The sequence below is a fragment of the Perkinsus marinus genome (genome assembly GCF_000006405.1).
Source record: "Perkinsus marinus ATCC 50983 genomic scaffold scf_1104296937140, whole genome shotgun sequence".
Lineage (NCBI taxonomy): Eukaryota > Perkinsozoa > Perkinsida > Perkinsidae > Perkinsus > Perkinsus marinus.
Window position 1 is genome coordinate 483,958 of NW_003213889.1, and position 10,726 is coordinate 494,683.

The 10,726-nt window shown below is 48.9% G+C and overlaps 5 protein-coding genes across 5 annotated transcripts in view; 1 reads left to right on the forward strand and 4 right to left on the reverse strand.

The window, feature by feature from the left end:
* Positions 1-757: 757 nt before the first annotated feature.
* On the forward strand, positions 758-4,533 carry Pmar_PMAR023424 (hypothetical protein; the record flags this gene model as incomplete). Its single annotated transcript, XM_002783256.1, has 11 exons — positions 758-905; positions 1,045-1,135; positions 1,186-1,552; positions 1,597-1,716; positions 2,058-2,147; positions 2,194-2,330; positions 2,814-2,913; positions 3,355-3,511; positions 3,558-3,722; positions 3,761-3,866; positions 4,491-4,533. 11 exons carry the CDS (start codon positions 758-760, stop codon positions 4,531-4,533), a joined length of 1,524 nt encoding a protein of 507 aa, XP_002783302.1.
* Positions 4,534-5,633: 1,100 nt separating this feature from the next.
* On the reverse strand, positions 5,634-6,047 carry Pmar_PMAR023425 (hypothetical protein; the record flags this gene model as incomplete). The annotated part of the gene is made up of 1 exon (XM_002783257.1): positions 5,634-6,047. One exon carries the CDS (start codon positions 6,045-6,047, stop codon positions 5,634-5,636), a length of 414 nt encoding a protein of 137 aa, XP_002783303.1.
* A 1,730-nt stretch (positions 6,048-7,777) lies between these two features.
* On the reverse strand, positions 7,778-8,583 carry Pmar_PMAR023426 (hypothetical protein; the record flags this gene model as incomplete). Its single annotated transcript, XM_002783258.1, has 5 exons — positions 7,778-7,870; positions 7,918-7,969; positions 8,019-8,143; positions 8,194-8,314; positions 8,366-8,583. 5 exons carry the CDS (start codon positions 8,581-8,583, stop codon positions 7,778-7,780), a joined length of 609 nt encoding a protein of 202 aa, XP_002783304.1.
* A 764-nt stretch (positions 8,584-9,347) lies between these two features.
* Pmar_PMAR023427 (conserved hypothetical protein) lies at positions 9,348-9,989 on the reverse strand (the record flags this gene model as incomplete). Its single annotated transcript, XM_002783259.1, has 1 exon — positions 9,348-9,989. The coding sequence occupies one exon, from the start codon at positions 9,987-9,989 to the stop codon at positions 9,348-9,350; it is 642 nt and encodes a 213-aa protein (XP_002783305.1).
* Positions 9,990-10,531: 542 nt separating this feature from the next.
* The window catches only part of Pmar_PMAR023428 (hypothetical protein), a gene marked incomplete at both ends in the record, with an annotated part of 1,259 nt that continues 1,064 nt past the window's right edge, over positions 10,532-10,726 (reverse strand). Inside the window, one exon of the mRNA XM_002783260.1 lies at positions 10,532-10,558. Coding sequence (XP_002783306.1) covers positions 10,532-10,558 — 27 coding nt within the window. The remainder of the gene's footprint in view (positions 10,559-10,726) is intronic.

The following is a 10,726-nucleotide window of genomic DNA, read 5'->3' on the forward strand; positions in this document are numbered from 1 at the left end:
TCTCCTCCCTCCGACAGTGAGGATCTCGTTTCAAGTAGGTGACTCATCGTTGTCTGTGTGTTCGAGTTTGGGGGACACTAACATATGTCACGAAACATGGGCCATATTCCGTGATATAGTTAGTGTGACCAAACATGATCTGTGAACCTAGGGCCCAAGGTAAGTCCCAGAGAGGGTTCGGGCTTCGGGTTCACAGTGTTTGGTCCTCTCCCACACTCCCAACCAACTGTCCGGTGGACGGACAGATGTCACTCGAATCGAGAAAACGAGTCTTGAGTGAAGGTTTCGTAAGAAAGCAAGTTCAAGCAAGTGCACGAAATGAGAAATATGTTGGTGTTCTGATGTTATCGTTCGAACTGTATGTTATGAGACCGAGATGGTTCTACCTATGAACCAGTCTCGTCCCTTTCTTCTTTTTTTTTTTTAAGTCTTGTCCCAAGTTGGTTGGGGGACACTAACATATGTCACGAAACATGGGCCATATTCCGTGATATAGTTAGTGTGACCAAACATGATCTGTGAACCTAGGGCCCAAGGTAAGTCCCAGAGAGGGTTCGGGCTTCGGGTTCACAGTGTTTGGTCCTCTCCCACACTCCCAACCAACTGTCCGGTGGACGGACAGATGTCACTCGAATCGAGAAAACGAGTCTTGAGCATGATTACAATTTCGTGGCGAGTGACGAACTTAAATGCCTAAGTGCATGAAATGCAAAGAATGAGAACATAAGATCCCCTCCTCTGTTGCTCTTCCACCACAATGTCTCCTGGTTCTTCATCGGCGTTACCATGCAGCACTCAGCAGACAACTGAACAGCGGTATAATGATGAAGTATGTACTGCTACTGCATGGGAGCACCCAGCCGACCCGGCAGAGGACCTCCATAGGGCGGATGTGGATAATAACAGTAATATCACTGGGAATCACGATGAGAGAACTTTGGGCTAGGGCAGCAGTTGTTCTCTGAATAACTTGATTGACCACGTTGAATAATAGTAGAACGTTATCGCCGAATCACGTTCACTCGATGGGGTTCTCGTCGTCAGATGGTATATTTCCGAGTAGTAGGGCCCAGTGTAATACGGAAGAAGGATCGTCCTCTCGAGTACCTCGGGTAGCAGCACAGCACCTCCCACGGTAGTATTGACTATTGCTCTCTCATCATCGTCGTTAATAACACTATCTAGGAGCACAGTACCGCCAGTGTTGGCTTGGTCTGTGAGACAGGCTGAGCTCAATTACCACATGGGTGTATCCCCTCATTACATGCCTCTGTCTATGAGGCCCTCTCGCACGCTGCCGAACACATCATCCCGCTCTTCTAAGGGTTATCAACAGCAGCGGACCAGCAGGAATCCACCCTTATTGTTGTCCCCACCGGGTTCCCAAAAAGTCTACAATCTCAACAGCTCACTTGATCGAAGACGACGCTCTGGGTCAGCGGTCAGCATAGGTGGCGGTGGTAATTATGAACGACCCGAGTTCGATACCCAGAGGCGGCATTTTCCTGATACTGACGATGAAGACGATGGTCCACGATACGAATACCATCAGGTCTAATGAACTATACCTTGGCTCAACGACGTGCTGCTCTTCAGGTGTCGAACCCCAGTCGCTGCTCCGCCCCGGCTGTGTTTTACAACAGTCAACAGCGACTCCCCGCTCCCTCACCAGAGCCCATAAGATTACCGCCGATTATGCCTAGTGTGACCGATAGAGTAAGTGAGTGATTTTGGATCCTTATGCAGCAGCTATGGTACAATAGTCAGTAGCATTTTGAGCTTTCTGACATACCCTCAGTAATACCTCTAAGTGAGCTTCCCCGTCGTAGTCGGTTAAAGCCGTTACGCTCAGGATAGGGTAGCGAGTCTTATCGATAAAGCAACATCATATTATTTGAGGATTGCCCATGTGTATCGCAATATGGACTCTTTAGTGATGTTTATTTCACTCGACATGACATTGAAGAATAATGATCGATTCTGTCGAGTAATTTATGTAGCACCATCGTCAATTCGTGTAATTTTGTGGCGCAGTGGCGCTTGCTTTTGCCTCACAGGTAACAATTGATTTAGCTTTCTTCATGCATCTTGTTGACACGTATAGTAACTCGGGTGACTATTTCAAGCGGATGCGACTGTGCAGCATGGTGAGCATATCTCCGTCACGCGCCACGAAATTCCTCTGCTGTCCAGATGCAGCTCATGATTGACGAATTTGAACCACCATCGCCATCCACCCGTAGCGGCCGTCCCCTCCCCAGTGATGATGAAGCAGATAGTAGCGCATCTGGGGAGACACGGCATTCGCTGAAATGCCTACCATTCGGTTCGTAAGTTCTTCATCTTCTCAGAGGTGACCGCTAACCAAATGTACAGGTTTACCTACAATTTACATCTACCATGGGCGAGCGATCTGGATTTTGTTGTAGGGCTGAGTTCGCTCTTGACGATCGGGGATGAGTCGGTTTAGTTATTGCCCGGCTCCGCTCGATATAGACGATTATTGACCCCCTGGGTGAGTGTCGGTGGAGAATATCAACACGGGGAAGCGTCTCATTACGCCAATTCATATCAGAGCGAGGTCGGTTGCTGGGGCATGTTTCATGTTGGCATAGTAGTACACTGCCCGCAGAGCTCTGGTGGTGTTATTGTTGATGAAAGTACCTCTGTGGGAAGCATTGATGATCATGTTAAAGCAGCAGCAGAGTGTGTGAAACTTTTGGAGTTGGTGTCGGAATATCTCACACAGTGCGCCCCTGCAGGTAATCGTTCAACATCAACTCTGCGCTGCTATAGGAAGGGTAATGTGTCAGGTACAATCGTCGCTCCTCCTGTGGTCATAACATCGTCGCGAATACCCCTAATTACACTAACGTGTCGAGATCCCAGTCTCGATCAATTATATCAACAATGGTGAGATAAGGTATTACCATTTAATATCATGCTATTTCAACCAGGTGTGGTACGTGTAGTATGGGATTGAACGCTCAATGCTCCTTACATTCACCGGTGCAAGTGCAGATATCCCTGTCGGGCGCCTACCACACAGGTTCGGCTGCATTCCGCGACTCGTGTTGAAATCGATTTCTACATCTAGGTCTGGAAACATCTGCGTACATAGCCATGATGAACCAGCATTTTGGTTGCTTGCGACCATTAGTCTTATTTGTGAAACACGTACTATTGTGTGAAGGTCTCATATCGCCCTACAATGGTGGCATAAGCAGCTACACACTGGTAAGTAGTAACACCGAGATTGTCACTGCGCCACTAAATTACGTCCCGATCTGTCACGGTGGGAGAACTTCCTAGGTCTCTCTATAGGTGCTCATGGTTGTATCATTTCTAAACCAGTTTTACTCGGCTGACGGCTGGGTTGGTGCTCCCCTGGGTCAGCTCCTATTGGGCTTCTTGATGTGGTATGGTGGGCCTGATGATACATCTGAGGACGATCATGATAGTGTGTATCGAGACCTTGTCAAGGAGCATCATACAATAGTTTTACCCAATGGTGAGCTCATACTGGTATTGTGATCCGCATGGGGTATGGTATTCAGGTTTGACCCTCACTTCGTTTGATGCGTCTCAGCTTATAATACGTCCACTCAGTTCTAGTGATAATACTTTCAATTTCACTTCGAGGGAATCTGCAGATGAAGAGGAGCTCTTTGATGCCTTTAAAATGGACATGCTGGTTATACTGGATCCTCTCTCGCCGAATGGTAATACATATGGACACTGCTTGTGAAATGACCATCAGGTGAGCATGTGAATTTGGGTAAGTCGGCGTGGAGATGGCCGAGCGTAACAGCCGCGCTTCGCTTCGCTAGGAATGGTCTAATTAGTGGCAGCTGGTGGGGACAGAAGTACGTTGCTGTTATAGGCTGTTGTTGTTGACGTGATTTGGGCAAGGTATGGTATTTCCGTACCGACAGTGTGGATAGCAGCTAGACGGGCTGGCCACAGTGGGGCCCATAATGAGGTCAATACAGCTGCAGTTGGAGAGGAGAGTAATGCGTCTGCTACTGGGACCACAAGGAGCTCAGTGGGAGCCATAGGACTATGTAGGGATGTTGACGACGACGTTGATGATGAGGAAGGTACTACCATGAGGAGTTCAACTTCGAGAGCTGAGGTGAGGATGATGATGATCATCATAATGAGCATTGATGATAAATGCGTTTGCCTCAGACCTATTGTAACTGAGTATTCGACTAATATTTTATGACTGTCATGTATCATGTCTGTCTACTGCCTCGGGCAAACCCTTTCTCCACCGTATTACTTGTCATAACTCTCCAGCGTCGTTGTTGTTGTCGTCATCTATGTACTAATGTATGTACACTTGCTGCGTCATTCAGAGCTCAATTGAGTAATAGCGGAATAGCAGCAGTATGAGTAGCAGGAGCTCATCATCATCATTATCATCACCATATGGTCTCTCATCAAGGTCTGTATACTACTACCGTTTTTATTATTATCGTCATCAGCATAAGGAAGCATAGACAGCCTCAGACGCTTCCTTCGGCCTAAGCTCGGGCTATCTGTTGAAATCAATAGCTCTCTTCTGAGATATGTCAAGCATCGTTGTGGCATTAGGCTCGATGACTGGAATACTCCTGCTTCTCATCATCATCATCCTAATACTATCAAAATCGTCTTGAGTCTAGTTCCTGTCAATAACATCAGCTCATTGTGGCTAGTCACTGACTAGTAGTCAGTCTCCACCGCTGTGGAGATGAGTTCAGTAGTCGAGATAGGCCGGTCCGGTGCAAAGCTTGGTCATCGTAACAAGTTGCTCTTCGTTCCAGTATGGGAAAGTATGCACATGGTTAACTACTTTACATGGGTCGGCGACTTAATGAGAAATCGGGCTCAGAAATTCGGGGAAGATTTTGGGAAATTCTTGCTGACCAGATGAGTTTAGCTTCGGTCGTTGTACTATACAAAGTTATCATCATCAGACTACCTATGTTGAGTTTTATTGTTGTCCGAGTTGCTGGACTACATAAACCCAATGATCGCGGTATTGGGAATATATAACCCTACTATAGTTCTGCGGCCGCGATAGCTGAACTGTGAACAAGACAAGGATCAAATTTGAGGAGAAACACGAGCCTCTTACGATGACAACCCCGTACGACCGTGAGTAGTCGATATGAACCATACGGTATGGCGCACAAATCCTGCACATAAAATCTGCTAATCTCATATCCGTCTATCTGTTCGTATAGGGCAATATCATTCACCAGGTGGTTAAATACGAATATTCATTATCTACTACGTGAAAACACTGAACGGAATATTGTAATTGAAGTGGAGTTCTCCTACGCAGTGATGGGGAGGGACGACTCTTAGAGGGGGCTCGTAACAGGGGAAGTGTAGCAGCGTGATTTTTTCCTCCCTCTGACACGTCTCCGGTATTGTTGAACTCGCTGATTATTGATTGTTCACTGAGTTGATTGCTCTCAATGTACACCGGGAACTCGAGTCTAGTGCATTTCGAGCTTTGTTGACGTTGCTCATGCGTGTAGCTGATTTATACTGGATAAGTTTGCTATATACACAACAGTATAGTAGTTGAAACGGTTCGATTGATCGAGCAAAGGAGAATCCGTAATAAAAAAAGGAAATTAACAGCGTTCGACTGTGGTACTCATGAGACCTCCAGCATTGATACGGAGTCTGCTCGCGTCAACGATGGTTATGTCAAAAGTGCTTACCCCAGCGCGGTTCATCAAGTCCCTGAGGACATCGTCAAAGTTAGAGACTTCAACGTGAGGGCCGGTCACGTGATAATCGCATTGACCGGAGACTTTATAAGATGGTATGTCGAGAGCCATACGCTCCTTCTCCAAGGTAACAACGAACGAGTGTAACCATACACTCCCACAAAACTTGCCCTCGATGACCGCAGTGGTAGTAGTGAAAGGCTCCAGTGCACGAGAGGCTGTTGTAGCCGTAGTATCGCCAATATCGATCGACATCTGATCAGATGCCGCCACAAGAGGAATACCAAAGAGCAAGAAGCGGAGCGCCCTGTTCATAATGCAGGAAAATGAAATGAGAAACCCTAGCAGCAGCAGTGACGTTTCTCATTGGAATGCTCCCCGTCACCAGTGACGCCCGCTCAGCTTCTTGGACAGCGTCACGTTACCTGATGGAGTCCAATATGATTCAACGGCATAGGAACCGATGCGATTAGATTAATCATACATCCCGAGTTTGAAAATAGAAAGCACTTCGGGTGACTGTCAGTAACATCAAGCCACGACCAAATCGATGCAACGAATAAACCCAGTCGTGCTTCAGAGAACGAGGACTTGATAAGTTGTAGATGACGGCAAGCCTTTCGGGGAGCATGAACGTGAATATCGGCTCCATATGTTTCGTAAGAATCCGTGATAGTAGATGCTCCCGATGGCAGGAGTCTTCCAGTCACCATACTCCGTAAACGCAAGACAAAATATCTCTTGAAATGTTTACGTAACTGCTGGTGAGATGTGCGAAGTAAACCGAGAGGAGCCGAGGAAAACTTCATTCTCTGACTCGCGGTCCTTCTTCAGGTCCCACGCATTGCATATGTCCTGCCGTCCCTTCTCCCTAAAATCACCACAGATCGCCTAACACACGAACCATATTAACCCACCGTGTGACAGTCGAGGACAGGGCGAGCCAAGGCGTATTCTTATTGACCTTCGCAGTATACTCAATTGCTTTCTGCCGTCTGGGAGCTGTATCACAGGGCGGATCCCACATAGTCACTTTGGGAAGGGTCGCTTGATAAGGAGGGGTCTGATGGAGTACGCCTATTTATCCACTATAATCAGCTCGTTACCGCCCATGTGTAACGACGTGATTTGTTAGTGAGAGGGATCTTACACCCCGGCCGGGTATTGTCGAATCTGGAGTTCCACTGTGCGATGGTACCTTAGAGGCCAATGACAAATATAATGAATAAATAGGAATGACATGAAGAAGCATCGCCGCATGGGCCGTACTGCTATCTGGTGGTTTTCCCACAGTAATCATTTCCTTCTCGAAACGATTCCATCGTTCCTCATGGGCAGCGTCGGGCACAGTGTAGAAAACGTGGTCTTGCACTTCCGACCAAGATGAATACTCAGGGAAGGGGCCGCAAACAGCACATCGGAAGACTCTTGCGCCTCGGGCGTTTCGAACTGGCACGAGTAGGGAAAGCCAGGATCAAAGGATTCGCTCACCCTCCTCCGTTATTGTTCTGATGTAATGCCATCGCCGATACTCCCACACGTTACGAGCCGCTCGTTCCACCAAGCGCTTGACCAGGCCTTGAGAGAATCGCTGAGGGGACAAGTGGTGGGGACGGAGGACCCTTAGGGGCCTACATCCATCTGACGTCGTATCGATCCAGCTTTGAATATGTGCTCATCTCCACTCCGCTTTACTCTATGGGTTTGACTGGGGCGGAAGAATACAACTCCTTCTAACGATGGCCAAATCTACAAGCTTGAAAAAATGCAACATGCAGGGATCGAACGTGGGTATGGTTTCCAGTCTATGATAACCATCGCTAGGGCGGAATGAACCCTAAGCTTGGGCAGGCGGGCATCATCGCTCGCACCTTCTCCATCAGTTTCTTCACTGACCACTTATTGACAAGCTCTTTGTGGAGCGCTCGACATACCCTCGTATGGACCTTCTTCCCAGCTTGGAATAATAAGTACTCCTCATGGACCGAACACTCATAAAGGTACATTCTGAAGTCACTACTGTTCTAAAGGTATACCTCTTGAACTTACAGTGCAGTCCACATCGGTACTGGTAGGCCCCACATCTCGCTCCCCTCTAGCAGCCACAGTGCTTCCGATTCGGCCTCCGGAGGCATCCCCTGAGGGATAGATTTCAATATCAGAGTGGTGACGCGATAAAACTCACTTTCAACTTCTCACGCTGGTGTACCGGCTCCTGCAGTTTGGCCAAGACTCGCCTGAAGAGCAGCCAATGCCGTCAGATGGGATCCTACAGGGCCCGGCTACCTCAGGCTCTGATGTTCCTTGATGGTCCATCGCCTCACAGTGCTACGATGTGCAATAACGTCCAGCAGCCGTAGGGCAGTTACGACCCTCTGGGGTGCTCCCGTAGAGTCTCCGGCCAGAGCCACCTGTATGGAAGCAGAATTGATAGTAGACACGGCGAGGAGGGGCTGTTCACCAATTGAGGTCTCGGACTCTGCAGTGAGTTGACATAAAAGTGCTCGCATGGTTCGAGGGCCAGAGCGTGGGTGTTCATCATGAAATAGAAGGGGGCATCAAGGTTCAAGGGGCGTTCCAGTCTAAACAGGAGGGAAAATGATCCCACTCGTCTAGCGGAGCGAAGAAACTACATGAGTCGTCTTTGAACGGTATGGGCCTCTTTGCAGGAGCACATGAAAGTGAGGTCAAGGCAGTGGAGGCACAGGAAGGGCTTGGCTGAGGGCCTCTCGTAGAGTAATTGCGGTACATAACCAGCTTTCGCTTGACACTCGACCTTGTCGCATACCGCTGTCTGGAAGAATATAATGGTCGCAGGTTCGATCCCCAGGTCCGGCTCACTTGATGACATTTAAGACACACAGTTCCTCCACCTCGGCCTTCGCCATCAGCCCCTTCGTACGACTCAACAGCTTCCCCACAAATGTGACACGAGACACCGTGTGGGAAGTGTTTCACCCCGACACGGTTAAGTCTATGACAAAACAACCTGAAGCGTGGAAAAGCATTGCAGAGAAGGGCACGACGATCAACTATCACTATGCTGTGTTTTGCACTACACTAATACTTATTCCATAGCGTCACATCAGAGGGGAGGAAGATCCGACTATGGACTCTTTCAGAGATTTAATCCCAATGGGAGTACTTATAGACTGGCATAGTCGTGGAGAGCGGCCAGCCGAATGACAGGTTAAAAATGCGAAAATGTCAAATGAGATTCAGACCTCTCACACTGACCGAATTACTCCAACACAATGGCAACTCACTGAGGCGTGTTCCTCGCACAACACCGGTCGCAGGAGGTGCTTGTCTTGGACCGCATTGTGCACTGAGGGCCAACCGTCTGCCCTGCCGGAGACTCCTCCGAGCCTGCTGGAGTGAGTAGGGGTGGACACAACTGCAGTCTACGGACTCACCTTGGGTCTCGTTCAAGTAGGACTCGATAACACCTTCTAGTGCACAGACATAACAAGATGCATTTCCACGAATCATACAAGAAAACAACAACAACAACAATCACCAGCATGATACAACTCCACACGATCAGTACACAGAAATGTAGCAATTATAAACGAGTATAATGAGTCTAGTCGTCTCCTCCTATTGCTTCGAGCATCATCGCCCCCCCATAGACTGCCCCATAGGGCCAGGTCCGCCACCCTTCGATGGGGCCTGCTGGGGGTAGGGGTATATGCCAGCACTATAGGCTACCGATGGTTGTTGTTGGCGCTGTGCATTTGCCGTGGACATCATCATCATTTGCATAGCTATTTGTTGTTGTTGTTGTTGCTGCTGCAGTGCATGTGGATCGAAGTGGGCCCCACTGGCCTGATACATGGCCTGGTAGTGTTGTAACCATTGAGGGTCCACTGCTGCTGTTGGCGCTGTCGTCGTCGTTGTCGTAGACGTCGGCCAACCACCACCGCTAGCACCACCATACCCAACAGGTGCAGGCTGAGGCATGCCCCAAGGGGCCATCAAGGTGGGTGGTCCTGCCGGCATCTGCTGCCACATTGCTTGAGGGGGAGGTGGAGGAGGAGGATGCGGTGGGGCCTGGGGAGGAGGGGCCATCTCCGCAGCAGTAGCGGTACTAGGTGGGATGATCCTTGGGGGCGGGGGGTGGTCAGTAGTAGGTGGTAGTGGAGACATGTCCTCTTCAGCCGCCTTCTGGGATGCTTGCAGTCCTCTGCCCCTTCGATGCCGTGGGCCCTCAGACTCTTCACTACTCTCATCATCACCTCCACTACTCGAGCTCATCCACCGCGAAGAGGCCATGGGTCGACCCTAAAGGGCAGAGCTATGCTGAGTCATATTCAACAGTGCTATTCCACTACATCCGCATCGAAAATACCCGACACTCGCAGATCCAGCTCTCTCACGCCTCGTCGGAGCCTTCCTATCTTATCGATATCAAAACACACAATAAGGGCAGTCGTCGTCGTCTTGGTCGAGGCAGCTATCGTGCTGTAGCTGTGCCGATATGGGGAGGAGGCCGAAGTACTGAATATCACCAACAACGTGCAGTGGTTTCCTCGGTTAATATCATACCACTTACTGTGTGAGCTTATCTAGTAGCATCCTAGGTCCTTCAATGGTTCGGTTGAGATCCACCTCAATGTAAGCCTTGGGAGGGTGCCGTGAGTCGACATAGCCATCACAGTTCAAGCACAGGAGGCCCGCCTCATCCAGCCTCCTTCGACTGCTGCTGCTACCACCACCACAGCGACACCTACCACCACAAAGGCATTTAGAAGGGGGCTCTCAATTGGCCAATACACTGTCGCAGCAGCAGTGTCGGATTATACGTGTTGGAATTTCCTGGCGCACTATAGAACTTCACACACGGATTACGAGTAGAAATATACAGAAACCAACGAAAGTTTTCCAAAATTTCCTCAGAATTTTCATATTGTCACCAGAGTGAAGGTATACTCAACCACATTGGTCTATGCCTCACCTATCGACAAGTTCACTAGATAAGTTCCTATAGGAAG